General features: G+C 41.0%; 1 protein-coding gene across 1 annotated transcript; it reads right to left on the bottom strand.

Moving 5' to 3' along the window:
• Window positions 1-3,883: 3,883 nt before the first annotated feature.
• On the bottom strand, window positions 3,884-20,453 carry thbs1b (thrombospondin 1b). The gene is made up of 22 exons (XM_068039422.1): window positions 20,229-20,453; window positions 20,012-20,099; window positions 19,323-19,873; window positions 18,767-18,842; window positions 18,013-18,206; window positions 17,795-17,923; window positions 16,825-16,918; window positions 15,820-15,996; window positions 15,136-15,312; window positions 14,824-14,997; window positions 14,562-14,689; window positions 14,318-14,470; window positions 13,885-14,103; window positions 12,784-12,891; window positions 12,092-12,251; window positions 11,363-11,481; window positions 9,462-9,696; window positions 9,071-9,298; window positions 7,540-7,811; window positions 6,663-6,760; window positions 6,324-6,463; window positions 3,884-6,010 (listed from the first exon to the last, which is right to left on the bottom strand). The coding sequence occupies exons 2-22, from the start codon at window positions 20,076-20,078 to the stop codon at window positions 6,003-6,005; spliced, it is 3,507 nt and encodes a 1,168-aa protein (XP_067895523.1). The 5' UTR covers window positions 20,079-20,099; window positions 20,229-20,453; the 3' UTR covers window positions 3,884-6,002.
• Window positions 20,454-22,184: the final 1,731 nt, after the last annotated feature.

The following is a 22,184-nucleotide window of genomic DNA, read 5'->3' as shown; positions in this document are numbered from 1 at the left end:
ACCCCCCACTCCCACCCCCAGATATCTCCCTAAATAGCTCTGTACAAAGTAAAAATACAACTACCCAAATTGCCCATCAGGATGGAGCATTTGTACTCCATCCAAACATCCATTCTAGATTTCACTGCTTGTCTCCTTCCTCTCAAAATCTAACTTTTCAGACTCTTCTCCGATGTGAGTAAAATGAAAGGGCTACATTTTTGGTGTGCAAATGAAAGGGCTACATTTTTGGTGCGCAGGAGTCACACTTCGTGACTTGCGCGCATTGTTTCTGTTGTAGGTAGGCAGCATGTAAATTTGGTAGAATTGGGCCAAGCAGTTGCTGTGCTGTTGGGTCCCTCTGCATGCTTCTGGCCATGTCTGTGCTCTGCACAGAGCAAAGCAGCATTGTGATAATAGCACGTGTGCTGCCAGCCTTCTGTTTTTAAAGGCAGTCTGTCCCTCTTAAAGGGAAATTGCACTGAATTACATGAGGGTACTGCCGACTGTTATTGCTGCAAATCTAACCAAGGAAAATAGAAGCCCAGGGCAGAGAGCAGACTCCAGGGTCCTGGAAGTGGTGCTGGAGTCCTTCATGGTGGAGGTGGACAGGGGAAGAGACACCATGGTTCCACGGGGTAAGAAAATGGGCAGGATAGGAGGCCTTCAAGTACCACCCTCAAAAGGAATTGGGAGCAGGTGGCCAGGGAGGTCAATTCCTGACATCTGGACCAAGGCCCTGGCAGCCATGCCACAAGAAGTCTAATGACCTGTCGCAGGTGGTCAAGATCAGTGAATACACCTTCACATGACATCTCCTACCCACCACACCACCACCCTCTCACGGTGTTCAATGCATCGCACCCCCATCCCTCAACCATCAGCAGACTCTGGCAGTCAGGACTCATGCCTAACATCCAGAGATTCCACCTCATCCTCACACACTTACCAATGCTGACAGCTTCACACCCACCTCTCACTGCTGCCACACACCTCCAGCTTTAACTATGGCATGCATATCACCCAAACAGGGTGTAATAAAATCAGGCATTTGTCCTACTCTCTTGCAGAACAAGGTGGCACCCATTGGAAAGGAACAGAGCAGAACCAGCAGGGGACAAAGGGGTCTGCATCTTCTGAGCCCTATGGAGGAGATGGTTCTCCGCATCATAGGGCCAGCTCTGACAGAGCCTGTGGCATTCAGAATAATTGAGAACATTGATGATGATGGTATGTTTCTGCCTTATGCCCCTTCTCAACTTCCAGCTCACCCTCATCCTGCAATATGGCATGGTGAGCAAGCTGCTGATGGTGTCACCATGGACCACTTGCTCTCCACCCCATCCCCCTTCCCTCGCTGCAACCTTCTGCTTCTCATTTTCTGCTTTCAGACACCCAAGAACTGCAGCCTGTCTAGCCACAGCAGCCACAGGAGGATAAAGTAACAGCATGGCACTGATGAGGGGACCTGTCATTTGATCTGACGCACAACCACTAGCTCAGACACTAGCACTGCATTTAACGTACAGGCTAGTCTAGAGTTGGGATCTGCATGTGGTGAGTCACCAGGCATGTGGGCTGCAGCCAGGTCAGGGAGGGCAAGGTTGCAGATGAGTTCTGCTGCAGGGGGTTCAGATGAGGACCTAGATGGAGCAGCATACAGGAGATGGGTATGCACACTGTGATACTGGGTGTGTTGGTTGGCCTGCCAGACAGCCTCTTATCACTGTCAAAAGAGTATGGAGGAATCTAGCTCCAACTTGGCAAAGGGCATCGTGTAAAGCTTACCCTCTCTGCAGCATCTGCTCCATCTTCCTGTCGTCCTTCAGACTCAGAGGCACTGCAACTACAGCCCACATACATGCCTTTGTGTGGACAAATCATCTGCCCTTCCTATGAGAATGCAGCAACACTCCCTGACAAGTCCGAACTCACCACAACACCTTCTGAAGCACTCTAGGGTACTTCTTTGCAATAGCAAAGAATAGTAAAGTTCTTCAAATTCACCTTGCCTTCACGCTGAGTGCCTGGCCCTTTAATAACACTAGTGCTGAGCTCCTCATGCAAGAGAATGCTTGATCTTTGGTGAGTGATGTACAGTTTGTTGAATGGACCTGTCTGGTCCAAATTAGGGCAGTGGGCTGCTTGAACTCTGTGACATCAGGATAGCACAGTTTCAGTTACTTCTGGTGCATGCAGGGGACACCCGTACAAGGACCCTTCTCAAGAGGGCATGCTGTGCGGTCTGCGCTGGAAGCAACTGGTGACACAGTGGGCACCCCCAAGAGGGTGATTGACTTCTGTAGCGCCCTCTAAAGTGGCACTATGGACATGAATTTTGTGCTCAAAGACTCCAGACTATTTGACCGAACTTACTTTTATCCAAGCTATTAATAGTGAGTAACTGTCATGCCTATTTCTTTGCAGACCGACCCTCTATATGCATGTTGCATAGCTAATTGTAATCACACCTGTAGTCGACTGTATTAAATGTTGAGATGAGAATAAGATTTTGACCTTTATAGTCAAATATACTTGCACAATAAGTTACCAGGGGCCACCATTGAAACAGTCAGTACGAAGAAACAATTGGTGGCATTTCTAAAGAGAAAAGGGGATAGCTGGAGATGGACCTGTGGTGAATATGCATTTTTCATTATCGAAAAATTTCCTCTAAATTCTTATACATGGAGGACCTTATTTCATTCTCCATGATTGCACAAATAATTTTGCATTCATAATCCTCAAGGGAAGGGTTAAAGTGACAAACCGATTCGATCTCGAATGGGATATTATGCATGTTTTGAGATTAAGATACAATATTTGAATTATGCCAAGTGTGAGAGCTTTTGTATAATACTTCTAGGCACTAGTCTTGAAGTAGATTTTGCTAAAATGTCTTTCTGTGCAGAATCTGACATCTGGGGCTGAATTTTTGGGCCTTATTGTAATAAGTATTGGAGCCTTCACCATCAACATAACCAAATGAAGAGGATCAGTAAAATATCTACCTTTTCAGTTGAAGAACCATTTTAATATTTCGGAATATATATTCGATTTGTAAGGCAAGTGAGCAAGTTGGGATTGATGCCTAACGGTAATGCTGATGCTAATGCTGAGGTTCAGGAGTTGAGAGCGAGCTGTGTTGACAGACATTTAGATATCTAAAGACGTATCACTTAAAGAAAAATATTTTATTGATAGAACTTGAAACAGAAACACTATTGTCATGTGGTAGGCATTGCGGTCGGGGATTGGGAGGGAGGAAAGAAATTATACATAAATCTGAAAAGATGCAAGATTACTTTTGTCTCTTAAGAATTGTATTTTTCACCAGTTAGCGGTAGGACTGCAGCCATGCCTGTACCTTCCAACATGACAAAGCCAGATTGCGACTGGATTGCCTGGCTGATACATTTTGTGATGGCAGAAGAACTAGTCAGCGGGTTTAATATTTCTTCTCCTCTGCACCTCCTGGTTGTCAGCTCAAGTAGGACTGACTGAGGCCTGTGAGCAAGATGTTATTGTGGGGGGTGGGGGGGTATCGCTTTCGAGATGGGGAATACTAAGTGTTATGGGGGGGGGGGGGTGCAGTAAAGGGGTGGAAAGTGACTAAACATGGGATTTTAAAAATGTTTTGAAGCAATATATTTATACTGGAAGCTTTAACTAAAGAAATTAGCGTATCTATTTTAAAATCCATTACATGTGATCAATCTCATTAAGTAAATAGTTTGGTGCCAGATGAAAAATGTATTTTTAATTTACTAAAGGCATTGCGATAATTATGTTGAGTTCTGATGTGGTGGGAATTTGAATGTTGATCTGTGGATACATTCACTAAGTGCCTTCAGTCTTGAATGGTGTGTTGATCATTGCAGAAGAAATGGAAACGGAGGCAAGGTTGGAATAGGTTTCTATATGTTTTATTGTCATTTCATGTTTTGTCACAAGTAGCACTGTATGACTTGAACAGTTTTAAATGTAAAATGGTTAAAGAGGTGTACAAAAAGAAGCAACTGCTAATGATAAACAAAGTATGTAAAAAAAGCGACATCTTCAATTCAGTGTGCAAAAGGGTTCATACAGACAGAAACACTAACTCTAGGTAACATTTCCCGATAAATTACTTAAATAGCTTATCTACAAAATAATGAGATTTGTTTACCTGCTTAATGTTACAAGTTGCAACTGAGAAACTCAATAATTTATACAAACTTGTTTTTTTTAAAAAAGAGCAATGACGTACAAGAACTTTGGGGAGAAAAAAAAGACAACACCCACAGCATGAGAAAGTCTGTTGTTTTCAATGCTGTTTCTTACTGGGGTAATACATTTTTCTTCTGCAAAAATAAATTTTTGACTATGTACACAGCCTTTTTTTTTATACTACAGTAGCTTCGAGAGACTTTAGACACGTGAGCAAGGTTTTCTGCTGCTTGATCCAAAGGTTCTTATCGATCATACAACAATGAGGTAATATTTGTACATAGAGAAGTTTCACCTTTTTCACTTTTTGGAAAAGTTATAGATCCACGTGTACCAAGGGCACAAGTAGTGAAGGAAAAAAAACAGCTTCTAGGCTCTTCTAAAAGGGTGACTCTGTTGTTAAGCAGAATGAGTAGAACTGCATCCTAAGGCCCACTGGCCTACAAGAAAGACGCTGATTACAGACTCAGAGTCTCCCATTTTCAGCTTCACCATGGGCTGCCCTTCGCAAACAACAAATAGGACACAACTTTCAAACAAACAAAAAAAAATCCTAAACTATAGCTAGCATCAATATAGAACATTGTTAATAAATAATAGTTGTATTTACAATCTTACAACGCACACAAAGACTAGTGATAAACTCTCATGGATAGTCTGCCGCCTTTTTCTTTTTAAAGTGTCCTTCAACCTTATTTCATCCAGGATAAGAAAATAAATAATTTACGACATTAAAAATTGTATTTTTTTTTTTATCTACAGGCAGAACAACTTGCCACTTTGGCAAATATTAGTTCATGAGAAGAGCAGTCTCTTTCAACTGTCTGCTTGTGCCTTTTTTAAGCATAGTATTCAAAACGGATACCCCTTCCATGGAGGCCGGAATAGGTGCTGAAGAGAGTGCTCTCAGACTGCTTTTCTAACTTACTTGTTACTGTCGCACTAGTTTCACTTGGAATAAATGCACCAGTTGACAGCACTGCCATCCTATGGGAATCATGGCTTTGTGTGATCTTCCACCATTCTTCTTGGCAACAGGACCTCAAGATACATGTTCCAGCCTCTGGCTTACTTTGGCCATCACATATCTAGAGCACTGGCTTGTTTTGGGGGGAGGGGGGAAGGAATGGGAGAGAGGGTAGGTGGGATAGTTGTGTGGGGAAATTAGATTTTTACTTTACATGGAATCAACTAGCTAATGCTGCTAGTGTTTGCACTTTTGAGTGTAATATTAATTTATTGTCAAAGAAACAAATAAAAAGTACAAAAAAAAGTAACAGTTCCTCCATGGTTTCTTCCAGCTATTTTTCACATACAAGAAATATCCTACAGTTCTTCTCCCCACCCTTTTGTAATTTTTTTTTATGCTGTTCCTTTAAACCTCAGTTATCTTTTCACCAAATATGGCATTTAAAAAAAAAACAGTCCACAGCAGAGATAGTCTCATTAACAGTGTGCAATCTCCTTCCATGGGACCTCGAGCTATGAGATGTTGTAGGACTGGAATGACTAACGATTTGCTGAGTAAAGCTCTTTCCAGATGTAACAGAGGTATTTTATGTGATCGTGATTTGCATTTGTCAGAAGCAAAAACAAGTGACTACAGTCAGTTGTGATATAGGGAGCAATTTCCTTGCAGACTTGTTGTATTTTATATTGATAACATCCAGTGAGTATCAGCTGATGCAGGTCTTGTGCTTTTAATTCCACGAGTAAAGGGGAAAACAAGGAAGAAGAAAACAATGGTCCCAGGATTTGTTCCAAGAAAATAGAAAGGTGCAACACCGGCTTTTAAACATCCAGGAATGCTGACATTATGAATCTATGAAAAGACAGCAATATTAGTCAGTGTAACTCAAGAATCCCTGGCTCTAATGCAATACCATCATATTCTCAGGTCCACATGGCTCTCTAGCATTTACGGAATTTTATTGGAAAAAACAAAGTTCTCTTGTTAATAAAAAGGGATTTATTAATTTTAACTTTTACAAGAAATATATATTCCCAGTTAACCTTTGCCATGCTGAATTGCAAGGAACGTCACACATGATAAATACTATTAATCCTTAATGTGCTATGAATTCTGGCAGTGAGCTGGAATTTGTTTGTAAAAATGATAATAGTATGGTCCTTACCTCTACACTCATATTTCAGATCAGAGAAGTAAACCATTTCTTGAGAGAAAACAAAGAGACCCAATCGTCCACCAGCATAGGTTTTGTCGTAGATGGCCCCAGAGTCCGCCATAATCTTTTTCCCCTCATACATTACAACTCTGCAGTAAGAATAACAAATAATCAGCTATCTGATGTAAGAAAAACTTAACTGCAGAGATCGTCACAGTCCAAAGCAACAATCTACAATTTATTATGATTCAGTAGCCAATCTGTTCCCAAGTCCTTTATATGATTAAAGTAAAATTATCTATTGTCAATAATGTAGTTATTGAAAAGCATAAGCTGTGAGCTCATTACCTGATGAATCCAGTCTTGGGTCTGTGGGTTAACTGCCATCTGTAAGCAGCCCTGTCCTTCCAACCAATATTACGAGGATCATGCCACAAAGTTTGAACCTAACAGATGAAGACAATAAATTCAACACTTAATAGTTTCATTACAATGGTAAAAATACAAACAGCTGTGTGTGCAGAGGTTTAATATATCGTCAAATAGAAAATTGACAATCTCTGTTTAGGCTATTCCTAACTGCAAATATCAATGCATTTTACAAGTTTTTTTAGTGCTCGCTTAATCAATAACAAACATTATAGAAATGAACAGCACAGAATGGTAAATGCAGCATGCTTGGGAGGAAGAGGATGACTTTGCAGCTATGGATTCCAAAGCTCTCCACCACAGGGATTTCCCTCATGTCATTTCTGAGTCTGTTGTAAACTAATTGATAGAGATCGATTGCGATGATTAGTCAACAACTCCATGATCATTACATCATGAGACCATGACAATGGTAGAAAGTGAATTAGATGGACCAAAGTTTTTTCTTTGTTTAGCAATTCCATGATCTAATTGAATGGTAGAACAATCTGAATGGGCTGAACGGTCCATGTCTGTTCCTAACAAAATGTTTTGCCTACTCAGGTAAAAATAATTTATTCTGTATTGATACTTTGTAATAATTATTCTAATCCTTATCCTTTCATTATGTTACTTTTCCTTGCTGCAGTTTCAAAACAATCTCTTGGAAGGATTATTGATTTTCATGGTAGCCTTACTATAAGCTGTACCCATGATGTGTCACCCAAATGTCACTTCATCTGTCTGTAATGTGTGGTGCAAAACATGCATTTTGTGTCCGTATAACACTTATGCTGTGCACAGAAAGTTCTCGTACTTGTCCTGCTGTATTCCCAGTGTGCCAGAGTGCATTACGCAAGTGCTCTCCTGGACCAGTTGTAGAGTTCACCATTTTGATAGAAAGTCCAGCATATCCCTGTGCTTTGGTTGGTGAATCGTGCCAGTAGGTCTGTGTGATTTGCTTCCACATTACCACGTAGAAGCGACTGCTGGACTGGTACCCAAATACAAATCCAGCATAGTCGTCATCTCGTTCAGTATTGATGAAGAAAGTACCACTGAAGTCCACAGCATTGAATTCATCATATCCTATCAAAGAAAAAAAAAGGGTCTTTTTCAATAAATCATTTTCACTAGCAATCTGTATATGGTTAAGTTCATTCAGGAACAAATACTTCAAATTCTCAGTAATTACCTTAGCTAATATAGCACACAACCTCACTTTTTTTTAAAAAAAGTTTACAATATCAATCATCTACTTCAGGAATGTGAATACTGAATCCTATTGTGCGTGTGAATATTAATATACTTTTAGTAGGTAGATTTCACATCACTTCACTTTAATGTAGGCTAACATCTGTCCTAAAAGAATACTAAGCACTGATAAAGAGCAATACATAATTTTACACGAGGGCTGTTAAAACACTATAAATTACAGACTTCAATAGATATAGGTTGAAAATTTGACTGGCGCTATAAATAAGCAGTCAAGAATGATGGCAGTGACTTCACTGCCTTTTTTGAACTTTATTCCTATGTCAAAGTAAGCTGGCTGACTGCCATTCTTAGCAAGAGATAAAATATATAGAAGAAATTCAACTCGTGACGACCCATTTTGTCAAATGGGGGGGGGGGAGGGAGGGATGTTGGGGGTGGGGGAGGGGGCAACAGGAGATGGAACTCAGCTGCCATTTTTGATACCCATGTACCAACCTGATGCCATATTCAGGAAGGCCTGTAAATAATTGAACAGCCTGGCTGCCTGAAACAGATGCAAGGCTGCTTAAATATGCATATAGACATCCTATGCTAGTTGTAGGAATCGGACTGCAAAATGCAGGTACAAATTGGTGGAACTCTTGCCCTTCAAGCTCCATCCATCTGTACCATAGGTTGAGTGGCCGAAAGTGGTACTTAAAAAGGAAACCCCAATAAAGTTTTAATTTTAGTGGGACTCAGAGCCTGCAAAAAAAAAAAAAAAAAAAAAAAAAAACTTGCTCCTGCTCTTAATGCTTTTGTCACTTGCCTTCCCGCAAGCCTGAGCCAGATCTCCTGCCCCCCCCAGTTGTGACTTACCAACTGACTCCGAGAGAGCGCCAACTGATTTTCCATATTGTCCGATTACTAGTACTACAGTGGGTGTCACTTGGCAGCTGCAAAATGCTAGTGGCATTTAAATGAAATAAAAAAGCTAATTTGGCTTGGGCCTCAGGCTGGCATAGTTCAGTGCCTAGAGCAATTGTTCTGTTAAGTTGCACCTATTTTGGGCACAATTCAAATATCTCAGCCATAGTCTGATCATTTATATTTTGTTTTTTTACATTTATGTGTAGCATACACCCACTCACCTACAGCAATGCCAGGATCACAGTTAACAGTCTGTACCAACTCTTTGCCTTTATGTCTGACCACCCAGTTAGGGTCAATTTGGGACGTTCCTTTTGGATCCAGTGGTACCATCTGAAATTTGCGGAAGTCGGTCTCAGTGATTTCAAAGTTTTCTGGACAGACATCATAGATATCCAGGATATTGTCCCCATCAAAATCATCCTTACAAGCATCACCTCGGCCATCACCTGAATAAAAGAGAAGTGACTTGACTTCAGTCAAAGTAAAGTATCCTTAAAACTTAACTGAATATTTTTTCCATTAGTCTCAGGCATTATTTGTTATTTGGTTCCAGTTTATAATAAAAAAGCTAATAACCACATTACTATCATTGAATTCTTATTTTCTTACCATCAGAATCAATTTGGTCAGGGTTGGCTTTCAACCTACAGTTGTCCTTCTCATCAGGAATACCATCATTATCATCATCGTGATCACAGACATCGCCCTTCCCATCCTTGTCATGATCCGCCTGGTTGGAATTGGGGATGTAGGGACAATTATCTAGATTGTTCTGGTGACCATCTTCATCAATATCCTGGTTGTTGTCACATTTATCTCCCACAAGGTCAGAGTCTGAATCAGTCTGAAATTAGATAACATGAGCATATTAGTCCATATTTGACACTCTAGATTATGTACCAGTGTTCTGAATAATCAAATATAGATATTACCAAAGACAAGGATGAATTACATATTAAACATTCCTTATTACAAGCCCAAACTGAATCCATGTATATTTGGAACAGTACAGTGAGCGGCACAGCGGTGCAGTGGCTAGCACCGCAGCCTCACAGCTCCAGCGACCCGGGTTCAGTTCTGGGTACTGCCTGTGCGGAGTTTGCAAGTTCTCCCTGTGACCGTGGGGTTTCCTCCGGGCACTCCGGTTTCCTCACACATGCCAAAGACTTGCGGGTTGATAGGTAAATTGGCCATTGTAAATTGCCCCTAGTGTAGGTAGTAGGACAATTGTGGGGATGGGAGAGGAAATATGGGATTAATGTTAGTATAAATGGGTGCTTGATGGTCGTCACAGACTCGATGGGCTGAAGGGAGTGTTTCAGTGCTGTATCTCTCTATTACTATATTGGTACAGTTTTGTGCTGCTCTGATCTTGCTGCAACCCCTGTGCAGCTAGATACACAAAGTGTTAGGCTGACTAGTGACTCTACAAGCTGGTGTCACTATACTGTTACAATTACATTGACTGGAGCCCATTAGGTTCTGCCTTTTGTACTGCTCATATTCCTAGCAACATAATTATGCTGCAGAAATTGAAATGCCAACCATTTCTGCTTATTTTACAGTTCATATTATGTAACAATGTTGATTTCAGTATGGTATGCAGAGTTTTGGCTCTTTCATTATACTAAGTGGAGTGAAGCAGTAAATTATGGATTATTACAGTAGGCCAGATAAATGCACATTTAAACAGAAAACATTTGACTAATGCTCATTCCAGTCTAGTCTGCACTGTCACTAAAATGATTTTGTCTGTAGGTTAAACTCTGTTCAACGACTATCGCCATCCTTAACAGTATAACCTTAACTGCCGTAAAATGAATAGAGTTGCTTTTAAATCTCCCATATGCCACATCATAACTAGATTTCTATTAAATGGATCATGGGTGTTTAAAAAAAATCTTGAACTCTGCAACACTAAATATGAAGTACTAGTTTCACTGTAATCTGATGGAAGATGTAATTGATTGGAATGTAAAAGGCTAAACAATTTAAAACTCAGATTTGTGGTGGTTACATGGATGCAGTCCAAAACTTTACAGACAGACAGAGGCTGACATTACATTACAACTTAATCTTGTTGTCTCAGGGGTGGGATTCATTATCAAAAATATTCTTGCCATGTTTATCCACTATTAATTCAGACAGAGTTGAAATTAAACTAGCAACAGGGAGAACTACAATCATCTCTACAAAACCAAAGAGGTTAAATGACTTGAATTTAATAATTACATATCCACTGGCAATGCACATTGATTGAAAGCCTTTTTTTCTTACTTGCCACGAACAAAATTACTTAGACACCATCACTGATTGTAGGCAGAAATCATTAACCATAATGACTGCAGATTTCAGATATTCATTATTCACCATAATTTGTAGGCTTCCTCAGATATCAAAAGGTAATAACAAGCATTGTAGTGCAATTTTGAAAGTTAAAAAAAAAAACTTAATCTAATTTTACAGTGGTGTTTTTGTTCATGAGCATTATTTAAAAATGAAAAACTTACTTGATCTGGATTGTGTTCTAGTGGGCAGTTATCACACTGATCACCAATGCCATCTAAATCTGTGTCCCTCTGGTCAACATTGTACACATAAGGGCAGTTGTCTTTCTCATTTAGAATGCCTGGAAAGCAAAAACATTAGTAGGAATATTATTCAGAAAAAAGTGGAAGTTTAGAGTAAATCTCTTTTAACTGAGTTTCTGTTACATATTTAAAAAAAAGGTTTTCCTGAACCTTCCTGAGCATTACATTGACCCTCTAATTGTAAAATAATAAATTAGGTGATGAGATTAGAGAAACTGGGATTGTGCTTACAGCAGAGAAGGTCAAGGAGAAATTTAACAGAGCCATTAAAAATTTGAGGAGTTTTAACAGAGAGCAAATAAGGGAAAACTGTTTTCACAGATAGGAGGCTCAGTAACCAGAGGAGACAGATGCAAGATAATTTGCAAAAGAACCAGAGGAAAGATGAATTTTTTTTAGACCGAGTTTTGATTTGGAATGCACCACCTGGTGGTACCATATTCAGTAGTAACTTTCAAAAGGGAATTGGATAAATATTTGAAAAGGAAAAATTTGCAGGAGTAATGGGACTAATTGGATAGGTCTTTCAAAGAGCCAGCACAACCACAATGGGTCAAATGCCTCCTTCTATGCTATGATTCTAAGCCTTTACTACTGATGTCAAAATATGATAATTTGCAGTCTAACTTGCAAATAGAGCATTCTTACCATCTCCATCAATATCTATGGCACAGGCATCTCCTTCTCCATTTGCATCAGTGTCCGCCTGGTCAGGGTTATGGTTGTAAGGGCAGTTGTCACAGCGATCTCCAACATCATCCCGATCATAATCATATTGGCGAGGATTAAACAGGAATGGACAGTTGTCCTGAGGAAAATGTTGTCAGACAATTAGATCGAAATTTAAGTTTTAAATAAAAGAAAGGACAATGTTCACTTAAATTTATAAGTGGACTGTGTTTAATTTGGAAAGATGTTCTTTCAAAGTCCCCTATTATTCAACTGAAACCTAGAGGGATGGTTATGGACACCTAGGTGTCAAATTGCTGGAACAGAATCTCAGAAGCTAGTGTTTGCTTGCTGAAGCTCTTTCTGTCTCAGAATCTTTTTATGTGCATGTGGGCATGAAAACACAAAGGGTAGAGTCAGAGGAAAGCTTCCTTTGAATGTTATTGCACTCTGCAAGTAGGTTTCTCAGGTACCCGAGACAAGGCCCAGACAGTTTTGCCAGCTGCGTGCTATGTGTACAGGTTGCATAGCTCCCAATGAATCTCGCCTTCATTCTGCAGCAGAAATGTTTTTTCTCTCTGAATTAATGTCATAGGTCGGAATGTGCTTTTTGTTAGTATTGTCTACAATTGCAGAATGGCATGGAGTAGAATATCTTTCTCTCAACTTACCCTCTCATCTGGAATGCCATCATTATCATCATCATTATCACAGGCATCGCCAGTTCCATCTTTATCATGATCTTCTTGTCCAGAGTTGGGGAGGAATGGGCAGTTGTCCTGTAAATCAAAAGGGGAGGGATTGTATTGTAGCTGTATATTACACTGTTCAAAGACTTGTCAATGTAATGCCATAAAAAGAAGCTGCTGTAAGAACTTGTGCTTTGACATTTTCTCTGATTCCACTTCAAAAGCCAGCAGTACAACAAAAAAATTTGTGCTCACACATCCAAGCAAAAGTCATTTAGAACTAATGGTAATGACAGTCTGGCAGAAATTTCTTATACAATCTACACCCTGTCTTTTTCCTGTCATAATACAGATTTATTACACCATAAACTGATAAGTTAATTCCACATATGATATTTTACTGCTCAACTTACTGTTTGGAGTGCACATTCAGTACATCAATACACTATTTGTCCCAAGGGTATAAAAATGTTGTCTTTATTGTAAAGGCCCTGTGTTAGATGACAGAAACCCATCACCTTTTAACTAAAGCACCATAAGTAATCTAAGACTTGAAAATTGCTGAAAATAGAGACATGTTGTCGAAGCTTTTAGTCTTGCACTCATCAGGACAATACGAAAGAACAACCAATGTTAAGGGAAGACAATAACTTATACTGCATGAGGAGAGAGTGCCGATTAGTTGGCAAGTGAACTCTGATTCATTTGCTGGTTCATTCCTCAGGGCAATGCCTTGACCAGACTCAAGCTGCCTGGTTTAAATTTCAAACAAAGCTTGGCAGTTAACTGTCAGTCACCATAAGCTGGTGCATTCTCCATGGCAACACCTCTATCAAAGTTCACTTGCCAATCAGCACTCTCGTCTCATGCAGTGTAAGTTTTTGTTTCCCTTACATTGGTTATTCTTGCGTATTGTTCTGATGAGTGCAAAACGAAAAGCTTTGACAACATGTCTATTTTCAGCAATTCTCAAGTTCTGTACTATCAAGCGACTATTAATCTAAGACTACGCTCACTTGGTAATGAAATTGAGATGGTAAAAAATGTCAGGCAGCTCCTAATTTAGAAGCAATGAGAAATTACCTTTTTACAGTGGTAAGTAGCATTGACTACGCAGGTGAGATCTTTATTTGGCCAACCATCAAGGTCAGTATCTTCTCCACAAATGATGCCATTGCCAGCAAAACCAGGCCTGCAGTCACAGCGGAACATCTGGTCACTGAAGATACCAAGGTATATACATCTGGCATGCTTGTTGCAGTTGTGTGTCCCATCTTTGCAGGGGTTACGTGGCTCACAGACCTAGATCAAACAAAACAGATTGATTTGATCATTTGAATTTCTAGTAAACTACTATTCACAGCTTTACTATCCAATATTTCAGGCAACATCTTACCTTGCAGACAGACCTACATTGTAGGGTGACTTAACGGACTCAAAAAAGGGTCACCGACTAATTGCAATTAATTTTGCTTTGGGCAACAAGAGTGTGGCCCAGTTAATAATTTAACCTCACCTGCTTGTTCTTTGTAGCATCTTCAATGCCTCTGCCAAATGGTTGATTGCCAGTGTATCGTGGCGGGCAGGGCAGACAGTTGTAACCTGGATCGGTGTTTTTACACCGATGATCTCCATTGACTTGAAAACAGGTGTCAGGAACATCTGTGCACTGTAAGAGATTTAAAAATAATTGATGTATACAACTAAAATCTACAGTGTACAAAAATGTACAGTTCATTCCACAGACAGTGCATATTCACCTCATTAATGTCCTCACAATGAATTCCATCTCCTCTGTAACCACGAGGGCAGGGACCACACTTCCAGGAGCCATCTGGGAAGCTAGTACACTTGCTGTGAGCAAAGCATGGATTGGATAGACATCCGTCTGTAATACAGGTGATTTACACAGGTGACTTTATGTGGATTAAAGTGTTGTAGGACACACACCAGAGACACATAGTTGAAACAAGAAATAAACTGTTATTAAACTGCAGACACTATGAAAACATGCATGCTTACCAATTGGGCACTCCAGTTTGCTGCACAGCTGAGTCTCCCGTGATTCACCCAGACAGTTTTTGCCTTCATACCTAGGTGTTGGACTGTCACAAAGACGTGTACGTTTCTGTATTCCTCCTCCACAGGTGACGGTACAAGAGTTCCATGGTGACCAGACACCCCAGTTTCCATCAACTGAAAAATGAAATGAAATGCTTTGAGGATTTTGCATCAGTCGCATGTTTTATGACTTCATTTTCAGCTTTTGCTAGGAATACTGTTTGATAAATAAGTATGTACATGCAAGATTCTGCACCCTAAACAAATACTCACTTGGGCATGGGACCTGTTCACATTTTTCAGTTTCCCTCTTCTTTCCCACACACTCTTTGCCACCCATTTGTGGCATTGGTGAGTTACACAGACGGATTCGAGTGATCACTCCAGCTCCACAGCTCACTGAGCATGACGACCAAGGGGACCAATAACTCCAACCACCATCCTGCTTGACTGGAACAACAAGGAGAAAACATTAGGAACCACTGTTTTGTTGAACATCGGTGTAAAAGTAGCCTACTTGTCCAACATTCAATGGTAAGTGGACTAAACTCAAGAATTAAACCAGCAATTTAAGTAGGTGCAAGTTAAGCAAGCATAGAATGGTGTCACTATAATAATACTTAAACTGTCCATTTTATGTAGCAGTATATTGGTTTTGGTCATTTTTATTCCTGCTCTGAGATTGTCAGTTAGCATTTTGTACAATGGAGACCTGAATCTATTGGACTCAGTTTATTTTGTGTAACAGTAATTTCCCTGAACTAGCTCAGCTTGGTTAGCTGGGGTTCATGCTTTTGTATAAAATGGAAGAAATTTAACTATGCACCTACAAGGCCAGGTGTGCTTCTATTTAAAATTAAATGTCGCTATCCACTATCTTATTGGCACATGTAAGCAAAGTAGTAGCGGTGGCTAGGGAGGGAGGGAGTTGCAGTGCTAGTGGGGAGCAAAACTCACATCTCTTGTCACATTCTTCTAAATGGCAGCTGCGAGTCTGAACAGAGGTCCCGTGACAGTCACTATTAATCCGATCGCAGGAGCGGCCTCGCTGCTGGGTTCCAATTCCACAGGTGACAGAACAATGTGTCCATTCAGACCATGGAGACCAACCAGCCTCAGATTCATTTGGAATTGCTGTAGAAAATTAAGTGTATGTCAACAGCAGTCTCGAAATGAAAGATGCTTGTTGCACCTTATGCTATTGAACGTCCTCAGACAATGTTTAAAATATAACCTAACCATATTATTAAAGTCTGTACATGTTTTTCTGTCAAATGTACTTGCTCATAGCACCTGCTAACACCCACAGACGTCCTTAGATGACACCTGCTGTCTTTTTAACTCACATCTAGACTTTCAACCCTCATTGTCCTTAGATTATGACAAAACGAATCCACGTCAAGATGTCAAGCAACAGAAAATCTCTTATCACCTTGACTGGGTAAGTAGAGGATCATCCAGACTTAGTGAGATTCTGCAGAATGTGGATAATATTCCAAAAACACAAGTTATTTTGCTTTCTGTTGTTTCAAACCTCTGCCGCTTCTGTACCTGATTTCTATTGGGGTTTGCTGCAGATGCCGCTGTACAAATACTTATGGGCAACATTTCATAATTAGTTCCAAATACAATCTAATAAATTCCACAACAAAAAAACTAAGAGAACTTTAATTTACTGGGAATTTCAAGTGCTTGTTATTTGCAGCCTAGTCTGGCAGTTTATAGAATTCTTGTATTTTCTTTAAACTGTCTGCCTCCCCCATAAAGGGCCACTCCAACCACAGGATGCATAAGTTGACAATCTATTGCCTGAATGCCAACATTATTCACTCAATATTTTGCCTTTGAAGGTGCCTCTCCCTGTATCAGACCCCTCCCCCCCCACCGTTCCCCGTACTCATACCCATCAGCTCTTCAAGTATACATTTCTTATAATTTAAAATTAGTATCACTGGGACGTACATGGACATCGGGCACAGCATTCCCCATCTGGGACTACAGCATCAGCACAGGATACAGTAGGGCAGGAAATCCTTTGGCAAAAGGTGACTGAAGACTGAAAAGAGGAAGGGAAAAAAATAAAGTGAGTAAGCAACCTTAGGGCTAACGCGCGTTTGCAAACATACGCCTGACAGCAGTGCCAATTGCAGAGCAATCTGTCAAAACCAAATAATACCAGCTGATTAAACTAGGTATTTATTTTTCCAAATCTGTATGTTGGTTCACTTTGGCTTGCAGCTAGCAAATGATGGAGGCTGAATAATGTCATGTGATAGTGAGGAACCAGAAAACCCTTATTACTGCACTGGAAGTCTTTAAAAATGCAGAGTCAGGAAGTGAAGATCTTAGTAATAGATTGCTCAGAAAGCATCCGCCAGATTATGTGTCCATCCCACATATTTTGTTGATTTCCATCAGTATTGGGCAACACACAGGAACACTTCCATTATGGTCAAATTTACTCCCTGATAGAATTACAAAGATTATGGCTTTCACATTTTTTGGAAAAAGCTTTTAATATAGTTCCAAGCGGTTGATTCCTTAAATTTGGTCCAGCTCATATTTGGCACAGGCCTTCCCCCCCCCCCCAAGAATATTGACTGGACACTGTTTCACTAGAGATACTCAAATATTGCTCAAAAACTAACAGTCAACATACAAATAGTCCCAATACCCAGAGCTATGGATATTTTTGAACTGTTTTTGCAGCATTGGCAGGGGTTCTAGCTACTGCTTTGGAGCAACAATTTACTACTGCTAGTTCAGCAGATTTCAATCGGAATGCTGCCTCCCAACAATGTCTTTTTTTTTTTTTAAGTGATACAACTTTTCAAGTGGCTGTTACAATGTTACATCTCTGAAAATCTTTGTTATAGTTGTATTTCAAAGAGCAAATAAATTTTGGCTTGGATCAAGCGCTGCACACTTTTACCTGACAGGTGCAGTCTGTGCAGTTGTCCACTTTCCATTGATCCTTATCTTTGTAGGTCATGCCGTTGTGAACGCATCGTCCTATATGTTTGATTCCAATTGTTTTTGCAATCAATTCATTTTCTGCAGTCTAGAGGAGGAGGCAATGACAGAGGATTATAGCCCATGCAAAGTTAAAAAGCTAACCTACGGAATGCTTAATTGCTTTAGTTTCCTTACCACTTTTTGGACGTTGTCAACCAGCTGAGTGACCACAGTCCTGAGAGCTTGGAGTTCAGTAAACATGCTGGACAGTTCTTCGCAGGAGATGCCACAGACCATCTGAAGATCCTTGGTTTTGTGACCATAAAAATTGGTCCTGATCGCTGGGCTTTCAGAGCCCCCAATAGGTAAAGAGACGATCCCACGAGTGGCTGGAAAAGAGGAGCAGGTTCATAAAGGCACCACCCAATGCCACACATTCTCAAATGTTTCAGCAAGAGGGTGGGTAAGTAAACTGATTGGAGTTATATTTGCTTCAATGCATAGGGTTAATAGCTTTTAAAACTCTGTTAACAGTAAGCCTGGTAGGAAGAAAGCATCAGTCCTCCCCACCCAAAAAATACAGTAGCTGAACCTGTACTTCAGTCAGCCATGCAGTTTGACAGTGGATGTTGCTGGATCAGCTGTGGTGCAATCCCAAGAACAGCTTCCCACATAAAATACATGGCTGGCTATTCTGGAGGGTATTGCATGAGTTAAGTCCTCCTTGCAATCGCTGTTGTGTCATTAAGGGTCAGCCTTTAGCTGGAAAGTTGGGACCATCTTTGTGGCTCACTGACTTGCTGCTATAGCTTTTTTATTATATTTCTACAATACCCGTTCATGTTAAACAGTGCCACTGTAATTCAGTGTGTTACAAGAATATTGGCAGCACTTCTACAGGCGGCATTCATTGAAGATTCCCCTGGAGAGATTCGTATTAAATACTTACAGCTGTAGCAGCCCTTGTTCAACAGGATGGTTTCCATATTGGTTCCAAACACAAATCGCACATTCTGCAGAACCCCCTAATGGCAGAGAGAAGGAACAAACACCATTGGAGCCACTTCAAAGTCCCAGTCACAAATCGCCCTGGTTTTTCGACTGTATTCAGTTTTATTTAATATGTCAGTGTAAAATCCAGCAACTTAACGTCTTTATTTCGGTAAAAATGAGAACTCCCACCACCCTTAATGCTCCATCATTATATAAAGTTCTGTTCCTAATTCATGCAAAAGTGATTCAGGTAAACATTTTCAAACTATTCAGTGCTCTACAAGCAACGTGAAAGCTACTTTCATTCAGCCTTCCGTTGTTTCCATTCACTTTCTTTAACATGCAAACACCCTTTCAGATGCCATCTCTCTCGGTATGCGTCTCTCTGCCCGCCCCTCTAACTCTGATTCTGTTCCTCTCTGCGTTTGTCTTTGTCTGCTCCTCCCGCCGTCTATCTGTGTATGTGTGTCGCTGCTTCTGTCCATCTCTTTCCCTCCCTGCCTCTCACATACCTGGAAGTTATTCCTGAGACCCATTCCTCCTTTGGCCAGTCTCAGTTTGTAGTCGCCATGCTTCAGCACTTTGTGGATGGCTTCCTCCAGCTCCACCTGGTTGACCTTCTCACATCCCACATAGAGAGTGGCCACATCCTCCTGCACGAACAGGGTGAGGTTCTTCCAGTGGGCATTGGCGAGAGGGGCATCAGTGATGGACACCATGCTCTGTTTGCCCTCGATGGTGATGGTCAGGTCGAGCGTGTTTGCTTTGCCGTTGGACAGGATCTCGAAGATTCGTGCCCCTTCTGGAGTATCGATGGCCACCAAGGTCCCCCGGCTCCTCTTCATCTGGCGCAGCGTGGCCAGGAAGATGAATCCCTTTTCTTGCTGGATGTGGTCGATCAGGTCACTAAAGCTGTTCTCTGAAGCCGGGGCAATGATATCGGGGTTCAGGATTCTATACGCCGGGCTGCTGGGCTCGGGTCCTCTGACCATGTGCACGCCAACATTTTTGCGAGTAAGCCCAGTAATGTCGAACAGATCAAAAACCCCGTCCACTCCGGAGTCTGTAGGGTAGAGGAGAAGGGAAGGGAGAAGGGCACAAAGTTAATGCGCGCATCTCGATAGCAGGAGAGTTCCGAGGAGACACCTGCCTGCCGTTCCACCAACCACACAAATAACTGCAATAAGGAAACCTAACTCACCTTGGATCCGGTTGGGCGAGCAGGCAACGATCATTAAAAGTAGAAAGAGTCCTTGTAGTAGCTTCATTTTAGAAGAAGAACTTACAACCTGACATAAAAAAGATGAGGGAAAACGTTTTGTTATAGCTGCATATAGTTTGCAACAATAAAATCATTTTTAATTTTAAAAAAGAATTTGCTATTATTAGTCAGGAGAGGAAAGTAGACTTTCACTGACCGGTACCAGAAGCCTTTCAGTCTCCAAATGAACAGTGCAAGAGTGTTAGCTCCGCGTAAGGTAAAAGATGCCAGTGACAAATCCTAAATGCAGCGAGTCCTTGTACAGATCTGATTACTTGGTTTCCCAAAGACCCGAATCGTTACTTGCTTTTATTCCCCCGCCCAACTCCGTGAACAAGCAGCCCCTGAAACTATAAGTGCCGGAGATCGATACTACTGTGCAGCTGGAGTGCGGCTCCTTTAAATACCCTCTCACATTCCTCGCATTCAGCCTCTGCCAATCACCAGCGACCTGGGAGGAAGCAAGCTTGTGTTTATTCAGTAACCTCACAACAAGAGGGATACAGTTCCAAAGCAGTCAGATCGCAGCAAAGAAAGCAATTAGGCGGATTCCAGTGGACCTGAGCCAAAATACTCCAATAATATTACCGAGAGGTAGGAGCCAGGCTCACCCCCTGCTCACTGGATCCAGATTTTCGCCCTAACCCAGACAAGTCGTGTTCAGCACACACACACAAACTTTCATATAGTAAAATGATAGAAACGTGTTAAAATATATTTTAAGTTTCCTATAATAGGAATGTGATGGCGTGGTTTAAGAAAATTATTTTAAAAAGCATTTCGATGAAATTGTGAATCTCAAGTAAATGAAAGATGTGTTCAAGACTTCCAAGAATCTACTTTGCTCGCTGACATGTGTAGGTCCTGAGTTTGCGGGCTGTTAGCAAATTCTCCAGTAGGGGGAAGTGTGTCGTCTCATTTCGAGTGGAGCAGAGTGTGATTAGAGCCTCGACTCTACAGGGTCTCAACTTGGAGACAGAGTGCGAGCATTTCACACCGATTGTCCAAACCGCATTTCATCCTCACGGCAGAACTTGCCTTCGGAATACATATGCTCGATATATTTCAGTCGTGCAAAAACAAACATGTAACTTTCCTTTATTTAATGCGATGTAAAAGAGTCCAGAATGTATTTATTGCACTTCTTAATCACAAAATAAATTTATACTTATGGTAATTTTGCTTTAAAGGTGGCAGCACTGTATTTCAACAAAGTATGTAACAAAGCAACATATTGATATCTACTTATGTCGAATCATCTAAAAAGTCGATTTCTTTGTTATTCTACTTATTTGGGTTTCCACTAGCCCTTACGTCATTGGGCAAAATTCTGATTCCGGAAATATTTTTTGACGTCGGTGCATTTTTCCTTGGCTGTTGCAAGCGAGACTGAGTCGGTGATCTGCTCCATCAAGATTTTGTGGAATAGCATGAATGTTTGGCTATCTATGCCCCATACCCGAACATTCATCCCTGAATCTTCCGCACAGGCAAATCTTCCGACCAGCGTAATTTCTTCCTTTGTCAATTGGGCACATGCAAGTAGAATGTAATTATATCTGAGCACCGCTATGCAGTTGTAAGGATTAGCAAACAATGTACAATATTTACCAAAGCCAAACACATTTGCTGCACAGTTTGTGAAGTATCTTGTCCTACTTAACCTTGTCAAAAGGTTAAAAATCTCAATTGAAGCTCTGAGACTTTCTAGCCCAGCGTTAGTACGGCAGATTGCGGGGGCGGTGACAAGGTATAGGGCTGATAGTGAACAACACTGTTCGCAAGTAACCCCATTCTCAAATCTCTCCTCTCTGGATAGATGCATATTTCATACTACCCCTGGCCAGGGCTGAAGCCTACCCCTTCACATAAGTGCGTCCCTCAGCTCGTAGTCCTGGACCTTGGAATGTGCCAGTCTGCAACATTCAGTCGTGGACAGCTCTTTGCGCTGGAAGACCAGCAGGTTTCAGGCAGACCAAAGAGCGTTTTTCACCAAATTGATGGTCCTCCAGCAGCAGTTGATGTTTATCTTGGTGTGCATCCCTGAGAACAGCCCATAGAGCACAGACTCCTGTGTTAGAGCTGCTTGGGATGAACCTCGACAAAAACCACT

This window comes from Heterodontus francisci, chromosome 9 (genome assembly GCF_036365525.1).
Source record: "Heterodontus francisci isolate sHetFra1 chromosome 9, sHetFra1.hap1, whole genome shotgun sequence".
Classification (NCBI taxonomy): Eukaryota; Metazoa; Chordata; class Chondrichthyes; order Heterodontiformes; family Heterodontidae; genus Heterodontus; species Heterodontus francisci.
This window is presented reverse-complemented; position numbering and strand designations above follow the sequence as displayed.

Coding starts and splice junctions, on each gene's coding strand:
- thbs1b (XM_068039422.1), bottom strand. CDS start 20,078: ATGAAGCTACTACAAGGACTCTTTCTACTTTTAATGATCGTTGCCTGC. Junction 16,919..17,794: donor GCACAGACTGCACCTGTCAG/GTAAAAGTGTGC, acceptor TCCTCTTTTCAG/TCTTCAGTCACCTTTTGCCA. Junction 9,697..11,362: donor TAGAACACAATCCAGATCAA/GTAAGTTTTTCA, acceptor ATCTAATTTCAG/ACTGATTCAGACTCTGACCT.